Raw genomic sequence first — 22,223 nt, forward strand, 5'->3', positions numbered from 1 at the left:
TTTTGAATTTTTTATTTCCAACCTATATGTAAAATTTATGAGAATGCAAATTTTATTATATGCGTTTGTTCCTTTCTAAAGAAATTTCTGAACCTACATGCCAAGAGCAATGTGATAAAAATATGCTTATTAATAATTGGTTTCTACGTCTGAGTACAACCTAAATGACGAATACAAATAGCTTAAGGACATTGTGCTAATTCTTTCTGTCTTTCAGAGTTAACTACTGGGAATTTGCAGTTTTTTTATGCTCTGTTCGAGTTTATGAAGTTATTCACTAGCTGTATTCTTAGGATAAATTTTTTAGTTTGTTTTGTAATTTAATAGGAATAATCACCTCAAACAAACGTTTCGTAGTTCAGTTTTCAAACACCACCTCAGAATGACAGAACAAACATTTTATATAACGAGAAGTAGATGTATGTACGTATGAAGTAAAGGCATTCTCAGCTGGTCGATAAAACGCACGAGAAGGATAGATGAAAAACGAGAAAGTAATAGATAAGTGCCTCCTATCAAATACTTTAAAGATACAACACACATATAAATTATTTAACAGATGGACTGATAACATAACGTCACAAGCCGAAATCCTTGTAAAATTCATAGGTTTTAGTACACTGCAATGTATTTACTGTAAATTATATAGCAATTATCATTGGAACATCACAGTAGTTCTGCATTGTCAACATTACGCATGAGAAAATCATTTTTAATGCTTATCACATGTGTTTGTGTGTGTTTAATTTCTACCTCTATTTTTAACTCTCTGAAGCTTGCAAGACTGTTTAAATTGCAAGACGTCAATTAAAATTGATAATATTTTTATCTATCCACGACATATACTGAGGGAAAAAAGATATGCTGGAGACAGAACCTTGGGGGTGGGTTCATCAGGATCGAGACTCCCTGAGGGTGTGTTTAAAGCAAGTAAACTGAGCAGAATAATTATTTTCATAATAATTTTAGTATCAAACTTCATTCAGGACTTTTTCCCCTTTTTGTATACGTATTCTGTAGGTACATTGTATGTTCACTGTTTTCTGATATGCAACTGATGTTTCTCGTGTATGTTCATAAATGTGATTTCCACTGCTAACAATTATTTTTTTAAGGTGCGCAAAGGTGGTTTATTAAATAAAACATTGACAAATATCATTTTTAATGTCAAATGTTTGAGGGATAAAAACAAAGAAAAACATTGGTTGCTGTTTCATAAATGAATTTTCTCGAACATTTATTGTAAACAACGTATTTTTGTGGGTTTTTGCCGAAATGTTGATTACGTTTATTGTCATTTACAGCTGCCATAGTATTCTTGATTTTTAAAAGCAATCTCACTATAGCTACATTTATTTTACGATGTCTAAATTACTTTTCGTTACTTGAATTGGACAAAGTCGGTAGATTGATAGATTCCGTGGTTTCTTTTAAATATTATGTGATGACCATCTGTTGACCATCGTTTGTTGTATATTTTTGTAAAATCAAATACGTTAACCTGAAAAACAAGCACTTCTTAGAAAGTCGCACGACGAAAGTGCAAGCGTAAACACTAATTCGTTTTTTATGACAAAATAAGAAGTGATTTAGAGTCCTATGAAACCTGTATATATGAGCAATAATTCGAATCTCGGATCTCACGGATATTCATTATATGTATGAGTTGCACAACAACAAACTCATGGTTGGTGAGTAGCATTATTTTATTATAGTGTTTATTTTCCCTTGTGTAGTTAAAATCTAACGCCTTTTATTTACAACTTCATTTTATCTTTTAAAATAGCTACAAATCTCCACGTAGTAGAATGAAATGTAAGTGAAAAAAATTTTGTTTCTCCTGAGATTACACATGGAATATAAATATTCATATGTATTTAACAAAGCAATTAAAATTATGGCATTTATAATATCCTGAGGAAACCAATACCAGATCCCTGAAGGAACTATATCCAGGATTTGTTTAATATCACTGACAGGATGCGACTCATCCCCAAGGGTATTTTATACAAACCCGATGTGGTTGTAGTGTGATGAGCGTGTAAGTCACTATACTCACTTAACTCCGTCTTCATCGGGAAATGTGTTATCCGGTTCAACATCACGCGTTCAGGACATTATTATCCACAAGAGTAAAGTAAGAGCTAATTGTTCCACCATCTGAAATTATAAGGATGTTAATCTGCGAGATTTAATGTTCAGTACTTTAAACAATGTTTATTGCTGTTCACACCATATTTATGCATCCAACACGTGCTTCATCCCTATATTAAGAATGAGTTTAGTATTATTCAAGAAGTTCCCTATTCTGGGTTTATGTATGCTGTCTGATTAAAGGATACAACTTTGCTAATTTGTTAAAATAAAATTGACCAACTGTGACTGTTATCTTGATCTGGTGTGTGGCATCGTAGTAAGTGTGATGTTTCATTTATTGCTGTGAGTAGAATGCAGTTGAAGACGCCTTTTACATATATATATACCAGCTTTGTGACGTCTAACATTTTATACACTGATTCTACATTCAGTTCAAGCTGAGTGTATTTGGTTTAGTCTTGCACCATGCGCTCGAGAAATTGCAAGCTCTGTTTCTGTGTTGAATGGTGGACTGCCTACACCATATAACTGTGCAATTGTACCATTGGCTTAGAAGGTATTTCAAATTTTGATACTGGCACTTTGAAACACTTGAAGTCAATTAACCAGCCTAATGAAGATAATCCAGTTTTTGTTATCCGACGACAATCCACATAAGATAGGTTCCTATGAGACTGTTATCCATAACTTGAATCATTTATATTTGAGATTTTACGAGTAACCATTAGATGTTTGATTTGCACAGTAATAAACTGAAAGATGGTGACTGACGTTATTTTATGTCAGTGACAGTTTTACCTCGTATAATTATAATATAACACATTTCGATTATATATTTACTGTTCCTTTACATTTTCACTTTACCTTTTTAAACATTTATAACAACAAAAGAACAGTGTTGTAAGAGATTGTTGTTCTGATCTTTGATATTGACATACAAGATACTGCACATCTGTATCACCATCCTTTTAAATTATTTTGATTAATTAATATAGATGAATGGAAATAGGAAAGAAAGAATTAGTTTGGTTTTTGAATTTCGCGCAAAGATACACGAGGAGTATCTGTGCTAGTGTAAGACTAGAAGGAAGGCAGCTGGTCACCACCACCCACCACCAACTATTGGACTACTATTTTACAAACAAATAGTGGAATTGACCGTCACATTATCGTGTCCCCATGCTGAAAGGGCGAGCATATTTGATGTGACGGGGATTCGAACCCGCGATTCTCAGATTACGAGTCTAATGCCTTAACCACCAAACCATGTCGGGCAGTGGAAAGTTCATTAATAGGCAGTAATAAATAATTAAGCTAAATAGAAATACTATCAATATAGAATTATGATGGTTGAAATAAAGATAAGCTTATGAACATGTGTAATCCAACCAATATTTTCTTAGAATGAAGGCATATTTTGTCTTGATTTATGTGAACTTATGTGAAAAATACATTTACAGCACGTTTTGAAAAGGAGTGATTAGATGAACAGTTTTTTTTCTATCCATACTTCTTACATATCACGGTTTATTGCATCTGTTCACTATTTGCTCCACGAAGCACTTGAAGAATGTCAGCTTTTCTGATTGATTTCCATGAAACGTGGATTATAGTGTCCGTATGACATGTATCAGGAGTTGATAAGCATTCTATTTGAACAGGTCCGAGGGCTTAAAGGTCGTGCCTGTTCTTATAAACATCGTGTGGATGACAGGTTACCTAAACAGTCGTGAAAGTTACTTATTCCATGATTACGTGATTTCTCAAAAACTAAATCTATTTTCTTTAATTCTGTACCACTAATGTTTACTAGCCCATTGTGCTTACGAGTATTATGTTTTGCAGCAGTGAGTTGTCAAATCTTTTTTCACATTTTTTCTTTTCACCCTGACTGTAAACATTTCGAGCTAGTACAACAAGACGAAATATTTTATCGGTTTATAGATTACTGAGCATACACCAACTTCTGCTTTTTCGGTAATTGTCACTACATCCCAACGCATAAAACCATAAATTTTGAGTTCAATAAGAGCTTAATAATTATTTATTTTTACTTATTCTTATCAACTTCAGTTTTTAGCCAGATTTATGTGTGTGTATATATATATAATTCATTTCGTTGAAGATATCTTTATTGTACATTGTATGTTTCCCCAGCTAACTCTCTGGAAGTGACATATTACATTTGTCTGACAAAATTCATTTTACTGAGTCATTTGCTGATTTTATCATGATATTGTTTTTCTGCGTATCTTTAATTTTTTGCGCTTGCTACTGTGGTGTTATTTTGAGTTTGGAAAACAACATTCTTTGTCTCTTTTCCAATTAAACTTGCTCTAGTTGAGACTCGAGGTTCAGAAGATATAAACAATAAATAGAAGAAAAAAGGTTAACTGTATTATAGCAATGCCAGTAAGTTCGGCTGCAGTAAGGGCTAGCACGTCTGCTTTTTAATACAACAGCACAAGTGTAAATAACATTTTAATGAGACTTCAATCTTCTTCATTAGTACGTCCTTGCGATAACATTAAATAATTGCATAGTGTTATATTGATCTCCTATTGAAGTACATTTGTGCCTATTCTAATATATAACACATTAAATGAAATATATTGCAACGTGCTGAAGCTGAAATGTATGATAATGCCTTAACGCTCAAACGTAACAGATGACGTAAACAAAACGTGCTTGTTTCTTCACATCAGATACATCTTGTGTGTACCAAACGACCTATAGCCGTCCCTAATTTTAAACTGAGGGGAAGATGGAGGCAACAAGTCTGAAATGGCTACTCTTAATACAAGTATTGATTTTCGTCCACAGTTGGCAGAGCGAAACATTGCTGTCCCATCATGACTTGGACCTGAAATCTTCGTCAGCTACTAGGCCTTTCAGTTAAACTAAAATTACTAAACAGATTAGTTTCTGACTAGGCCCTACTTGAGTGAGGTTAATGATAAATAAAGACAAGGAATGGTCTTAGTTATTTGAATGGGGTATAAATCAGCCTTTAAACTTCGTTGTTTAATCTGTTTTTCAAAGTGTCATGTTATATTATTCTATTTTTGTGCCATATTTTAATATTTAGACGTTGCAATATTTATTTGAATTAACAGATGAATCCATTGATCTACTATTTGCAAAGCTTGTCATTGGATTCAACTTTTAGTTCAATATTTTATACTACTTTTTTAAACTTTCTACCATCGTATCACTCTTGTTCCATTTTGGAAAATATCACTGGTAATAAAATTGCTTTGAATTCAGTCTACAACGAAACGGTAAAATCCTACAGTTTACATTACAGTGCAACGCTAAATTCCTTCTCCCCCTTTAAAAAACACGTCAGATTTTGGTTGACTAAGATTAATATATGTACTGATAACATTTATATCTGTTTAACAACACAGCCAAGGTTTCCAAAAGTCGGAGAGTGCAAGATTTTTATCCACAATAAATCTGAAAACTTTTGTGACGATTCATTGTCACAGCGCTATCCCACGTAAGCACATCGTTCATCTAGTCACCCAACACTACCCAACGAACATACATAAAATTCATGTCACACCATTTCTAGTGTGTTAGTATAATATTTCATTATATGTTCTCACAAAAAGAGACAGAGAAAGAGTGACTATGTGTATAAGGAGGTTTCTTGAAAGCACATTATATAATTTCGATAAAAACATCGAACAATAGGATAACTCTTAAGATCATTCAAATGAAATAAAAGATATGTCCTGAAGTGTAAAATAATATCATGAAACTTACACTAACTTTAACCAGTATTTATCTTCGAAGAATTATGGATATCAAAGTTGTGCTTTACTTATATCCTTTAAGTATACTAGTTTTACTCTAACTATATGTTGAGAATTACATAAACTACCCGTAGGTCTCAATGCTGAACGCACACAAACTCAGACTTTTTGAATAAAGCGTATTATGTTTCAAAACAAAACATATCATTAAAGGTAAAATAAAAACTTTAAAAAAAATAACACAAAATATAAAGGAGCTTGTTCAGCCAATTTCTTTTTATTTTTAGCTTAATGTTTAATTCAAACGACTCAGTTTTTGTCCTTGCAGTAATGTTTGTTAGGAAGGACAAATTTTTTTTCTACGACGTCCGACACTACAAGTAAAAAGACTACTTATGTATTGTAAGCTTTAAGATTATAACGTTGCAACATTATTTTCTCCTTTCAGTTCTGATACTCTTACTTAGACTTACGTTATCATTCAGTACTTGAGAAATAAGAACATGAAATTTGGGATACACGTACAATTTTGATAAGCTGCTTTGAAAACAAAAATATAATTGCTGAAAATGTACGTATGTACGAAAAACGTGCCTCTTACGTTTTAGGCCCGGCATGGTTAGGTGGTTAAGGCACTCAACTCGTAATCCAAGGGACGCGGAATCGAATTCCTGTAACACCAAACATACTCGCCCTTTTTAGCCGTGGGGGCGTTATAAGTCACGGTCAATCCCACTATTTGTTGGTAAAGGAGTAACCCAAGAGGTAGTGGGTAGGGATGACTAGAGATGCCTTGTCTCTAGTCTTACACTGCTAAATGAGGGACGACTAGTACAGAAAGCCCTCCTCTAGCTTTGCGCGAAATTCAAAACAAATCAAACTTGCGTTTTAATTAGATTTACTGAGAGTGTGTGTTTTTTCTTATAGCAAAACCACATCGGGCTATCTACTGAGCCCACTGAGGGGAATCGTACCCCTGATTTTAGCGTTATAAATCGGTAGACTTAACGCTGTACTAGTGGGTGGCTTTACTAAGAGAAAGTTGCTCTCTCTACTTTAGCTAATGATGTGTCATTATGCTAGCTTTGTGTGATTTCGTTGCTTTAACAAATCTACAGAGGTAGTCAATGAATTACAGCACCGTGTGACCAGTACGACCCAATACTGGATATCAGTATTCAATTGAAAGATAAATGAATATTTAAAAGACACTTTCACAATCATCTCGTAAATTTTAGAAAGGATATGAACCTGATTTAACAGGATACAATACGTGTTCAACATTTAAACATATATCAAAACATATATTGAATATACCGGATTTCAGGATATTAGAACACAACTCGTGTTAATAGCACATATTTAACATATAATAAGAAAGATACAGCGCATTAAAAAAAAATTAAACACCGACATAAAGATCATAATATACCTATATTCAATACACAAACGTAAAAAAATAACACAACTGAAATCTTATCAGAAATTGAATACAGCAGCGAAACTTTGAGACGTAATATCTTCTCGATATTCAGCTATCTCTAAAACACTTTTAAATGGGGTGGGGCTCTTTCGGATGTTTTTGCAAAGCTACACTAAAGTTGTTTGCTTTACACATAGCCGTCCGTGATTTCGAAATGATAAATTAAAGGAAAGGCAACAAGTTAATAGCACCTATCGCCAACCCTTGGGCTGCTATAATTCAATAATGGGAGTTTACCACGGACCTATAGTACAGAGTATATTTTCTTTTAGTAGGTGGGCACAGTTAATTTACTTTCACTTCAACAACCAGTTACGCTAACCACTAAGCCACACCTGGCCAGAAAGAAAAAGTAGTAGAAATATGCTACCTCCCCCCGCTAGTACAGCGGTAATTCTACGGATTTACAACGCTAAAATCAGGGGTTCGATTCCCCTCGGTGGGCTCAGCAGATAGCTCGATGTGGCTTTCCTATAAGGAAAACACACCACACTCTAGAAATATGCATGAATCTCAAAACTAAGTTTTAAAAAAATAATTAAAACATTGCAAGTCACATGAATGTTAATATAAAGTATTAAAATGATGTATCTTCACAACATAAAACCCTCTGTGCCTCAGCGGTAATATTTGGGGATTTATAAAGCTGAAATTCGAATTTCGATCCCTACATTGGAGAACAACATTGTATAGCTTCTCCCTTAAAGACAAACTATACACTGCAGTCCTTTATAAAGTAAACTTAAACGTTGAAGCTGTTCACGGATTCACATATCATCTATTTTCATGATTACTTTCCAAACGTGTACGAATCGCCTCTGACCACATGAAGTAACTAAAGAAAAAGTGACAGTGAATATATAGTTTAGTATGAAAGCCTTAGGTATGAACGGATACAAGTTTGTGAATAGTATATATTATGTTATTCGTAAAAAGAAAAACAAATATTTTTTATCGTCCAAAATCACCTGCACATTCTGGATTAGCACAGGTTTCATTCTTCGTTGCGTTACAAGTAGTAGATATTATTGGCGACCAACTATATTTCAGGGTTGTTCAGAAGTAAGTAATATTCGAGGTTCTTCTTACGACTTTTTTTTTTTGGTTTTATTGAGTGGTGAATGTGAGAGAATCCGCGTAAACGACCGTGATTGATGGAATCTTTGATGTCTATAACATGTACCAATGTCAGGAAGTTCCCGTGTTTTTAGTTTGTTGTTGTTGCAACTGCTATGAACAAATACTTGTAACCTATATCCGTCAACTGTACTGCTGTAGACTGTGATGAATGGACAAATTCTGACTAACAAGGAAACGAACTCGATATCTGCAAGTTTTTAGAAACCCAAATCAGTCATGCATATAAGCGTAGTGATTAGATTATACTTCAAACATGGTATGTTGTTTGGGGAAGAAGAAGACGAGCAGCAAACAGCTCGGGTTGTATATAAATTGGTTATACTCTCAATTTGCTATCATCCAATAATATACCTTGGTCAAGACGCACATACAGCAAACAAGCGAAAGACGAACGCTAATGAAGACATGAATGATTAATGTTTTTCGGCAAATGTGATGGATACGTAGGTGCATGTTTACACGCAGTTAAGAAAACCAACATAACTTTTGATTTTAATGCAGATAAACTAGTTGCTTTTAAAAGCTATGTATGCTTATCGTTAGCACCATTAGTACTTAACTGTAAGGATCGTGATGAAACAAAATGGCGGCCATAAGAATCGCCCGTTTTAAACCACCTTTGAAACATCTGAATATTCAATAACTATTTCACGGTATTGGCTGAGCAAAACTAAAGCCTACTGTACGTATAAAGCTGCCTTTAACGCTACTTACGTGTTTATTGAGTAAATCAAAATTTAAGTGACTTTTCCATACAAGCGTACATAAAAATGACAAATGTTATCACTCTAAATCTTGTACAGAACTCTTCTGTCTAGGGACCCAATGGTTACTTTATTGTACTAAGAAGGACACTAGTGGGATTATAAAATGTATCCTAGGTTTTGGAGGTAACTGCGGAGGTAGGACCCACATAGCAATGGGGATACATCGTCTATCAGTCTTAACCTCCAATTTGCTAGTCTCACTTAACAAAACTAAAAATTAGGAAAGCGAGATGTGGGTGATCAAACCCACCACGTTCCACACCTATATCACCCTTCACTCTGCAGTCAGTTGTGAGAAGGTGACTGCTCTCCCAAGTTAAAATAAGAATAAGGAAAATATAAACATAAAAGATGAAACATAAAAATAAAAAAGTAAAAAATGAAAATAATGTACTACCATTTGGAGGTAAGTAAGATAAAACTTACCTCTAATAGTTAGCATTCCTGTCCCACATATAATAGAGGTACTAATTAACAGGACATTGGTAAAGTGCATATCCGGACGATGCGTTACTGTGAGCATATAATTTACAATTAGATTTGAGGGTAGAGGTCCTGGTGAGCAATAAAATGAAACCGGGTATACGTACCCTTCACAACTGCTGTTGCTGGCTCACAAAAATACAGCTAATGGAAAGGAAACAAACAAATATAATAAAATAAATGTTTAAATTTTATAAAGACAAGTATAACAAGTATATATATACAAACTATAGTAATGTAGAGATTTGATGGTAGAAAGAGGGTTGAAACGAGAAAGTCAAAACTACCAAAACTGAATTACTTAACATTAAAAAAAATCATATTTTGGTAAATTAGTGTAATTATGTTAATCTAATATTTTTTCAACCAAACTGTGTAAAGTTATAATAACGTTAATATCTTTTATTTGGGTTTTGTAACAAAAAAACGTAACTTCAATGTATATCTAAAGCACATTTATAAGGTGTTCGAATATTGCTAATCGTTTTAATGCCTAGAACTACAGTTTATTACAGAAACTTTAAAAAACTAGGAAGGAAATTGAAAATCAAGTGTACCTGGTTCTAATTACCTAACCATAACAAACGTTGAACGTTGAGTTTTCCATGTACCATACCTACGTTTCCTATACTCTTATCCATTTATAAATAATTTCTTATTCTCTTCTTAGGTATAATTCGAACCACCAGACGGCGCCTGGATCGAGAAACCCAAGAAGAACACGTTCTAGAGGTAAGATAAAGAACTGATATAAATTATACACAAACAAACGCTTATGTTTGTGATTATGGTTGTTATCTTATGAAAGTATTTATGTCGTTTTATAAATCAAATGTAAATTATTACAACAGCTATCTTTTATTATATGTATAACATTTATCATACAACTGTTTATTATATGTATAACATTTATCATACAACTGAATCATGTACTAACGGTTAATTCAAGACGTATCTTGTGAATCCACAAATTTTCTTTCGTGCGTAGCATCTTTCTACTGTACGCACTCTTCAAGATGTCGAAGTATTCAGAAACGACATTTAACGCCGCAGTCCTCTAAGCAATGGTGAAGAATGGACGACTGATTATATACAGTATTCTGTGCATGTTTTTTAATAGATAGGCTCAAACGGCGTATCGTAAAGCTCACATAGTCAAAGTTACACTTTGGACACGTAAATTTATATATGACGATGCGTAATTGGGATTCTTTGTATTTGAAATAGTTACGTGAATGAAACAATGGTTTAAACACAATTCTAAGCTTAATGTGATGGTAAATATTATTCAAAATTGGTTTAATCTTTTTGGTTTTTTTTAGTTTTACTAAATGGTTACCAGTAAGTAGTAAGAAACGATAAACTATTTCCTTATTTGTAGCTTATTGACAAGTTTAGGAATGTACATAATGTAAATGTGCGTGTGTGTTGTTAGTATAGCAAAGCCACAAAGTGCTATCTGCTCAGCCCACCGAGGAGAATCGAACCCCTGATTTTAGCGTTTTAAATCCGGAGACATACCGCTGTACTAGCGGGGGCGTAATGTAAATGTAAATAATTATTTATAACATTATCATTTAATTGCACAGTAAAATTGTTGTTATGTAAAACAACCGTGATTTTTTGTACTTATTCGTGAAAAAAGGAAAAGCACTATGTTATAAGCTCAATGAATTAACTTATAAATTAAGCTTTTTTAACTGTTAGCTCTGTGTTCTTCAACTGTAAATCTAATATTTTTATGTTGATTACTCAAATAATTTTGAAATTCTAAAATATCAAATTTATTATTGAAAATTAAAAAAGCTTCATGAAACTTTACCAGACAATTTTTCGACTAATTTTCTCCATAATAGCTTAAAAATTAATTAGCCAAACACGATGCAGCACTTGATCCCATAGATACCATATCAAGTTGCTCGCAATGACATCCATTGAAAAACAAATACACTTTATGGTAACAAATTCTAATAACTTTATAAAAACAGGTTTGGTTATACCTCTGACAACATCAGAATTTTCAAAAATTAATTTCCCACTTAATTACTTCAGTTAAGGGTAAATTGGTATACAAAGGCTGGATGTCAAAACTGACAATAAAGGAAAAGGCCAGTGTAGTTACATCTTTGACTACTTGGGCTCAACAAAACGTTGTTTGAGCTTACGTATTTCGTCTAGGTCGAGAAATGGCCATGTGGTTACGGCGTTTGACTCGTAACCCGAGGGTCGAGGGTTCGATTCCCAGTCACACCAAACATGCTCGTCCTTTCAGCCGTGGATGCGTTATAATGATACGGTCAATCCCACTATTCGTTGGCAGTGGGTAGTGATGACTAGCTACTTTACCTGTAGTCTTACACTGCTAAATAAGGGATGGATAACGCAGATAGCCCTCTTGTAGCTTGGCGCAAAATTCGAAAAACCAACCAAACAAACAGACGATTCTTTGCCAATGCCTAGAGGACTGCGACGTAAGTGTCGTTTCTAAACACTTCAACATCTTGAGGAATGCGTACAGCACAAATATGCTATGCACAAAACGTATTTCCTGGATTCACAAGATATGTCCCAAATTAAACGTCAATCAAATAGCTTCACCTTTGCTTTTGAAATTTTGAACCACGTACTACAAAATGTCTGTCGTCTATAAAATGAGAAACGTAATTCATACGTTTATTACTTGAAGTTTGGCAAATCGGGTAAAAACCTTGGAATGTATTTAAAAAAAAAGAAAGAAAAACTTAGATAAATCTTCACCTAAAAGTTACATTACAAGAAATGAGAATAAAATCATTTGTGATAAAGTCATTATTTATTTACTTTCGTTCTAATGTGGGTGGAACGCAACGCGTTCAGCCTTTTTCTTCATTGTGGTTTCCATGGAAATCTATATCTTGCTTACGTTTGTTTTGAAGATTCATCTCCTGAATTTTTTTTCCATTAAAAGTAGAAAGTTGTAAAAATTAATGATGCTGTCGCCTTACTAGTATTTTATTCATCACCCACTACTACTCATCACTATCACTGTCCATCATTCCTTTTCCCTCGGTTTTCTCGTGTGTCAGCAAAATTTCTCTTATTTTTTATTTGTTACGAGAAAGAAAGCTTTTATTATCAACACAAGGTTAAAATGTATCTAATATCTCAAGTTTTAAAAGAGAGAAAACTTGTATTATCAACACCAGATAAATACATATCTGATCTTTCAACCGTTAAGAGAGAGAGAGTGTGTATCAGTAATATGAAGTTCATCCGTTAGGAGAGAGAGGTTTGGTTTGGTTTTGGAATTTCGCACAAAGCTACTCGAGGGCTATCTGTGCTAGCCGTCCCTAACTTAGCAGTGTAAGACTAGAGGGAAGGCAACTAGTCATCACCACCCACCGCCAACTCTTTTACCAACGAATAGTGGGATTGACCGTCACATTATACACCCCCACGGCTGGGAGGGCGAGCATGTTTAACACGACGCGGGCGCGAACCCGCGACCCTCGGATTACGAGTCGCACACCTTACGCGCTTGGCCATGCCGGGCCAGGAGAGAGAGAGACTGTGATGGTATTACAGGGCTAACACTTATCTGATCTTTCATATTACATCACACTGAAAATATAAAAAAGTGACGGTCTTATATACTTAATTATTTGTATTGCTCCCTCTTTTGGAAGGTCATGTTTGTCACTCTACAAACAGTAAAAGTATCAGTAGAGATATAATGCATACATTGTAATATGCATCTTATAACTGTTTGAATATATGGTAAGTATGTGCTGCAGCATATGTTAATTTAATAGTAACGTGTCTTTACGTATGGGATAATTGAATATATGTACCATAATGTATGTCAATATGTTTATGATTCTATTCACAACATTATACGTCATAATGAAAGTATATTTCACAGTTTATGTGGTTTATACATACATACATATATATATGAGAACTATTTTATATTTCGGCAAATAGTTGGTACATGCTATATAATATACGCATATATATATACCCCAAAATATACACATATGTGCCTCACATATAAACACATTCTCCTTACAACTACAACACCGCGTATATTGAGTTCGAGAGTGCCTTTCAATTTAGAAATAGCAATTAATTACAGGGTCTTAATAATACACACCAAGTGAAGTGCAAAATTACAAAAAATACTTGTATTGAATAAACATAAAATGTGCAACTTGTATTTATGAAGTCCATGTTCTTGTTTAATTATTCTTCTATTTATGCAGGAAATCATGGCCTCTTTTGTGAAAGAGTTGTGGTAAGCAAATTAATTGGGCCTCAAGTATCAAGTTTCAAGATAATTTGAAATAACGTTTGTAACGTTTTGCCTTGTCATTTAGTAAATACGTTTCCTCAGTGAAAAAAAAAAAAAGTCACTCTGTGCTGTCAAATTGTTTTTCTGATCCAAAAGGTCTGCACATGTTTTACTGAGCGTCTCCATCTTGAAACTATGTGCAATTAGTTGCTGTTTGCAACAAGAACTATAATAGTTCCAAGCACTATTCGCAATTTGATTATATGGCTCTACACAAAGACAGAAACAGCTGCATCCTCCTTTCTCCTTCAGTTTTTGCCTGTTTGGCATTTTAGATTTTGCAATCTGTTTAAACCGTTTTACACAAAGATAGAAGTAGCTGTCTCACTTTTCTGTTTCTTTCTTTGCTTTATTTGTGTTTTATATTTCTCACTATGAGCAAAATAACTTTATTTTGGTTTTCGATCATTTTGAAATGGTTAAATCGCGAAACAATTATTTTTCCGTTGAATGATCAAATCTGAAATTGAGCTCAATACATATATATAGTAAATCTGGTTTGATTTATTTGATAGTTTGAGCTTTGCATATACATTTAACTTGTATATATTAAAAGTTAAGTTCTCAATGAATGTAGTTCTTTGGTTTGGAAGAAAAACGCAAAAAGAGTTAATTATGTGAGGTTATAGCGTGTAGACTTTAATGATTTGAAAACAAAATACAAGGAATATAAAGAAACTAAGCCTAAAGGAAAGTCACTTCTCTAACAGCTTTGAACAGATCAGACCAAATTCTGAGAGTAAAAAGTGAGGTAAGATTAAGGCAGTACCATCCAATATTGTGTACACTTGTTTACAAGTAAGTTCTTGGGATATAAATAATTAACTGCTCTAAAGATAACTATGGTTACTAACTTTACACTTCCCAAGTCACAAATAATGAAGTAAAATTTTGTAATCGAATATTTGATTTCAGGTTATATTATAACTGACAACTTGTTAGGGTTAACTCACACGTTCAACTATAACTATCGTTTCATTACATGAGCTTCACGGCATTATTACTTCATTACGCAGAGAAGGAACTTTTACAGGGTATCTAAGAAAATTGTACAAGAAATATCTTGCGTACGTGTCTAGGGACAGCTTCTCTAGAAGTTAAGAGATTTCGCCATTGGATCACGGAAGAATCCGTACTGTGGATGTAGAATCTGGTTTTATACATCATATTAATACACCTACGCAAATCTCAAAGCATATCACTCTTATGATACAATAAAGCTTTAAAGTTACTTTAAGAGGAATTAGTTATTGTTAGGTGTCCATATGGAACTCCTGAACTTTGACAAAGGAACACGTACAGCTAAAACAACCACGTTGAAGTTTCAAAATTACATTTATATAAAGAATAAAACGTAATCATACCGCTAGGTAGTGTGGTAGGTTAATTGTTTTCGGGCAGATTTTTCCATTTAATAATTACCAATAAATTATCTGAGCAGATTCATTGGTATTTTGTCGACATTTGTGACATGTCAATACTTAGGTTTAAAGTCATCCACAACGGGAAGCCAGCGCACAAATTATCGTTATTTAATTCTGAGGTGCGTATGCTCTAAATGATGTGAAATGTTTAAGAATAATTTCATTCTGAGTATTTTCAGAGCGTTTTAGCGTCCTAGCTCTTAATAAACATCAGTTTTGGACATTCTGAAATACAGAATAAAAAGTCCCTTATAAATGTTTATATTACTTGATGAACAACCTTAATAATCGGACAATTGGAAAAAATATGAATAACTACATGAAATGGTAGAAACTTTAACTTGACTGTTTGTAAAACTTTGTATGTTTATTTCTCTATATTGTAAAGTTAATATTATCATATTTATTCTTTCGCCTAGTTCGATTTTCTGTTGTGATTTAATTTTGAAAATTCAATATTTATTCATTTGTCCACGTTTTCAAGGCAGTAAAGGGCAGCAGCTGTAAAGTTTATTTATTGTTATACTTACAATCAAAATCTGTCTTTGATATACCCTAATGAGTAATACATAGTCATTTTACAGACATTAGGAATCAACAGAAGTTGTGTGTAATGTGTGACTTCTGTAAGTAACTGAGTGTTTCATAATCGAAACAGAGACGAAGCTGTGAAAGAAATGCTATACAAGAGAATAGAATAAGACGATAAGTAACAAAGATTATTAGTTTTGCTTCTTGTAAATAAATAAAATGGTTTGATGTCTAAAGTATCTCTAACAATGGGCGTTAATATCTCTAAAGTATATCTAAAAGTAAGTATATAAAGCAGGTTTTAGAGAAATCAAAATTCTTAATGCACTTGATATCAAAGGTTCTTGGAGTTGAGAAACCATGAAAATTAACTAGCTGTTTACGAATATTATATATATATGCCATTCAAGCATGAAGAATATTGTATTGAATATATTTTTGTGGGTACAAATAAAGAAAAACGGCTTCACAGTGACGTACTCAATTTCGTTAATTGACGTCATTTTATTTTTAAAGAAGTTTGACTTCGTTTATGCAGATTCTAAGTAAACACTTTAAAAAGAATAAAAATGTAGAATTATTACCTTTATTAACAATTCGTAAGAAATTTAGTTAAAGTAAGAAGCCATTCCATCGCTTTTAATATTTATTAAATACTTCCAACAAACTTTAACTAATATTAATTACGTTTGTCTGAATAACGATACTGTTGGGGAAGTTCAATTTTTTTTGGTTTTTCTGCTTCTCAATATCCCTATAAATAATTATTTGAATGGTGCTAGTATGTATGTATATATATATGTATGTGTGTGTTTGTGTGTTCTATTATTTTGCAAAACTAATAATCATTACCAAATATTTGAATCCAGGCAGTGTTTCTGGGACAGAGAACTTTTCTGATTGCTACTATTTGTTTAGTTACTTGCATTTTAATCCAATATTTCAAAATCAGTTTGTCTTCCACTGTGCTGAACATTAGATAAATTATGAGATATCTCTCCATTTTGTTTTCTGTCAAGTTTCTCTTTTCTTCTTCTTTTTTTGTTATTCCTCTTGGCACTTTTCTTTTCTACTTCTTAATCCATTATTGACTTGAAAGTTCTCATAATAATATTTCGCTTCTAATTCATTTTTTCATTTTATTTTAAACTCACAGTCATTCTTTTTAAAACATTTTCTTTTCCTATAAAACTTTCTCTTGCTCTTTAAATACAGCCAAGGCTTATATATTTCTGTTTCATTTTCAACCTTACTTTGTGTCTGTCATCATCTTTTCTGTTCTATGTAATATAATTTTCTGTATTTGTTTCTGCTTCTATTTTTTTCATGATAAAATAACTTAAAATTCATTTGTTTTTACCTCGTACTTTTAATATTTACTATACATTTCAAGACATGTTCTTTGATGTACTCAACTGTCAAAACTTGAAGTGAAGTTTCGTGCATCATAAACTGAACGGAATCTGCATTCACATCTCACGAAACCAAAAGATCACCAGATTGTTTGAAGATCAGAGTTAAATGAGCTGGTTTCCTTAGATAACTAAGTTTGAATGTTCAAAATCGAATGTAAGAGGAATCATAGCTTCCAAAAACGTAAATATTTACTAAGTTTCCTAAAACAACCGGCAAAAAAGTAAGAAACCATGAAAGTGACAGATAACGTAAAACTTTTAAATTGAACCATTTTTCTTGCAATTATGTTTACGTTCTATGTTATATCGTAATAATGTCGTGCAAACATAAAAATAAAGGTTGAAGTTAAATAAATGTATTGCAGAATTAATGGAATACGAGTTTAAAGATGTATATGAAATAAGAATATTAAAGTCTCAGTACAACAGAAGAATATATTTAGAGTTAAGTGATATAAAGGTATTGTAAAGTTAATTACATACTAGGAGAGAGACTCAAAAAAGGTAAAGTATGGTTGAGTCTGTTGGAAACAAAAACCAAGACTAAAGAGAAATAAAAAAAATATGTAGAATCAGATAAATTTTAGAATATTTATCTCGCTCAAGCGAGATAAAGGTATTGTTGAATTAGTTGAGTGTAAGGATAAAAAACTGAAGCGAGATAAAGGTGTTGTTGGACACAAGGATAAAGACCGAAACGAAATGAGGATATCTTAAAATCAGTTAAATACTAGGATAAAGCGAGATAAGGGTAGCTCGGAGTGAGTTGAATACAACTTGTTTGTTGTTTAACTGGCAGGTATTTCGATTACTGAAACCCAGGAGCAACCAGAATTTGAAACCTTTCATTTCATCGTGCTCTTGGTATATAAGATACAGTAGAATGACTTTGTATGAGGATAAAAGAAACTATTCTTCCTTGCCACACTCAGACGTCCCCCCAGTGGCATTGCGATATGTCTGCGGATTTACAATGCTAGAATCTGGGCTTCGATACCTGTGGTGGTCATAGCACAAGTGGTCTATTGTGTTGCTTTGGGCTTAGTTTCAGACAACAAACTCACTTAGATTATTGCCGCAAAACAACACAGAGAAGCCCCAACACCTATTTGAACTGGAGACCAGTTTTGGTACTTCTTGTAGCGTATTCTATTATTGGGGGTCTTCTTTGCACTATATAGTAAACTCTAACCTTGCAAGAAAAAGAAAACGGGGATCTTATGATTCAACATGAGGGGGTCATGGGATCCAACAAAACGGCAAGGAGATAAAAATGTGACACGTGAGAGTAAATTGTGTTACTGGTACAACCATGGTAGGCATATACCATCCATAGCTGATAAGGCAAATACTTGAAAGACGCCTCTCTGCTACGATCAGCCGGAAGTTATTCAGAATACTGGATATAAGTCTAAAGTCTGAAGGGAGATATATATGCTATTAACGATTAGCTGCTGCTCTGTTTTATTTTCATAAACATTTCTGTTCTTTAACCAGGGATTTTGCACTTATTTTTAATTGTGACACTTTTTCCATTTACAATGTATACATAGAGTATTTCAAAGTGGTTTTCAACTACTCTTGCGGTAGTTTTCGTCAAAAAGTTAAAAAAACTACTGTTCAGGTTATAGTGTCAAAAACTGGTCACCTCCAAATAGTGTTTCATTACCACAATGAGGGAAATTATAAATAATTACGAAGTATAAGAGGTTTTACAGAAATATATATGTATTCCTTGTCTCAGAAGAGTTGAGTAAGTTTTTTCGTTTTATAACTTACAGCATATATGGTAGCAAAAGTCAGTATATGGTTTACACATTTTGTAGAGTCTGTAAATGTGGACAAATGATACTTTAACACGCCAAAATCATTGGAGTTGAAAGAAAGTTCGCCATTTTGATAAAACTAGCTCTAATGTTCGACATAAAGGAACAAAAAAGATAGGATTTAAGTTCTCATCCTTTCGATTGACATTTTCCGCTCTCTAGCCCATCTTTCTTGCCTCGTTTCTTTGATTTCACATGAAATATAAATCTTTATCTGAGACTGGATCAAAACCAATATCTATTATCTAAATTTTGTTTAAGTGTCATGAGACGTTCAATTTTTTTTATGTTTTGAACAAAAAGATACAAACAAAATAATGATTAGTGTTTGGGTTAAAACGATCCAATACACCAAAAAATATATTGTATTATGATACTATTATAGAATACACTGGATATTGTAATAAAAACATCATACAGAACAAAATAAAATTTAAACTTTACGATAGTCGGGGTACAAAAGAGATTTGCCATGTTCTTGTTAATTGTCATGGAAGTTACGAGTGTCTGTTTTATTACGTGTTGCTTTTATGTTTAATTTAGTAGCTTTTATGAAGTAAAGTCTACAACTTTTTAAAATGATGGTTCTCAAAGTGAGGTTCATCAATAAAAGGAAAAAAAGCTCCTACAATGAATTAGATAGGTAATGCGAGTCCCAGTTAGCTTACAAGGCTGAAGGAAGGAAGGTTCAAGACATGACAACACTGAATATGCTACATTATAAAAGGTGACAATCGACTCCATTTTGTTTACTTTTTTGTGTATATGTTATCTTGTGGCGACGTTTGCTGATGGCTAGAAATCTTTCCTTTTGTCAGTAGTTCAAAAGTAGGGATGGCTAAGCCTGAACCATAGAGACATCGTACATAACTGTTTATTTAATACGCACATAAAGTGACGAAGTTCAGATTGAAAATTTCAGTTTGGTGAATGGTATAATTTGCAAAGGCAGTTGACTGTAATTCTGTATCTATACAACTTCAGTACTGTAGGCTGATGGTAAAACCAAACACAGTTTTTGCCCTTTCCTTAACACAGACGTTTTTGTAAGCAGGTTTCAAAATACACGTATATGTATATTGCGTTATGATAGCAGTGGAGCATAATTTTAAAACAATTATTTTTCGTAAAGCATTTCTAAATCATGAGGCTTAATAACATGTACGCAGGTCACACAAATATGCTAATTTAACTTGTTCTTTATTTATTTGGCTATTTTTACTGAAATTGTTGAAGCAAATATCATGTTTTGTTTAGCAATGAAACTACTTTTGTAGTTTTTTGTAAACATAATAGAGTAATGGACTGCATGTTACAGTCATATTTTTCTCGGCCCATCGCTACAATGTAAGTTCTAGTGACAATACTTTCTATTAGTTTTATGTCCAGCATTTGGGAGCAATTTTTTTCATCACTATCAGCTCCAAGCAATATAAATTTATACTTATATTTAAAACTAAACTTCATCCTAAACTCAGTTTGGAGATGATATGAACGTTTTCTAAAAATCCGAACACCCCAAAGAAAAGTTGGTTGAATGGCATGTTAATGATGCAAATACTTCTAAAATAAACTTGTTTTAAAGACTAAATGGGTCCATTTAGAAGCAAAATAATAAAAGGAAAGTTTAATACGTGGCTTACTTGTTCATTTAAAATCGCATTGACTTAAAGTACTTAAAACAGCTCAGTTAAGCTCTGTATTTGTGTATATGTATGTGTATTACCAGTTTGCGTTAAAGTGTGTATAATAATATACAATCTTGTGATGTTCAATATGTACATTAACAAACATAGTTATGAAATGTGCATATAAACGAAAAATATCACACCAATAAAATAAGTTAATTTGGCGGATTCTTTATTATTCACCACATTTTTATTCATAACTACCTCTGTAATTCATGAATCATGAGTAAAATCAGATTCATGGACAATGCTGCATTTATTAATGAAGACAAATAAAGAAGACATAAAATCTATAACAGAAGAGCAGTCAAGATTTCATTATATATTGCAGACTTTTTATTTATGAACAAACACTTTGCGATATAGAATGACATTCAGTGATCACTAATAGACAAAATGTATCACGGTAAAAAATCATATATTTTTTTTCACAATTTAATCAAATCTTTGTCATTGAATGATACCAGTGTCTCATATCTAAACTCTAGAAAGATGAATTAACTTAAACGTGCACTCTTTTGAAATAACCAAATCGAGAACATCAATGTTTCGCAAGCTAATGTAGCTGCAATGTTATTTTAAATTAAATTTAATGAAAACTAAATCATTAACATGAATTTTTATATCCACGAATTAATCAAACTGGTCTAAAATTATCCGAACGATATATTCATCTTTGGCTCAACTGCTTTATTTTCTCCATTAAAACTTACATAGGAGAAAAACATATCCTACAACACTCTAAATTCTGAAATCTTCAGATTTTAAAGACTCGAATACTTGGTAACTGTTTCAACTCATCAAAGTTATTTGTTGCTCTCATGTTTAGGTTCAGATTAATTAAGTATTTCTAACGTGCTATTCGTTAGATCATGTATTCTTCAGTTGATATGCATATTTATATATCTAAACACTTCTATCGTCGTAATTGTTGTCAGCATAAATAATACAGTTGTCGAGATATCACTTATATATGTTTTATACATGTAATTGTAAAATTATAGTTTTAATATGTGAACTATGTTGTTCCGGAAAGACTTGAAGGCTATGTATTTACATAGAAGAATACAAAAGCAAAGAAATTTTGAATAGGTCATAGAAAGAACTAATGGCTTTAACTTCACATAAATCCAGCTGTGTGTGCAGTTAATGCTGTCAACAACACTGTTCACAATACTAGAAATAAACAACCTTATAACACCAAAGTGTAGTTTTTATTTAATTAGAACTCAACGCTTTGCTTTACAAGATCATAAGGAGTATTTACTAAAAAGAATC

General features: G+C 32.8%; 1 protein-coding gene across 1 annotated transcript in view; it reads left to right on the forward strand.

The window, feature by feature from the left end:
- Positions 1 to 22,223, forward strand: part of LOC143237006 (fat-like cadherin-related tumor suppressor homolog) — a 333,382-nt gene that overhangs the window by 218,079 nt on the left and 93,080 nt on the right. Inside the window, exon 4 of the mRNA XM_076475799.1 lies at positions 10,402 to 10,463. Coding sequence (XP_076331914.1) covers positions 10,402 to 10,463 — 62 coding nt within the window. The remainder of the gene's footprint in view (positions 1 to 10,401; positions 10,464 to 22,223) is intronic.

Source organism: Tachypleus tridentatus, chromosome 13 (genome assembly GCF_004210375.1).
Source record: "Tachypleus tridentatus isolate NWPU-2018 chromosome 13, ASM421037v1, whole genome shotgun sequence".
Lineage (NCBI taxonomy): Eukaryota > Metazoa > Arthropoda > Merostomata > Xiphosura > Limulidae > Tachypleus > Tachypleus tridentatus.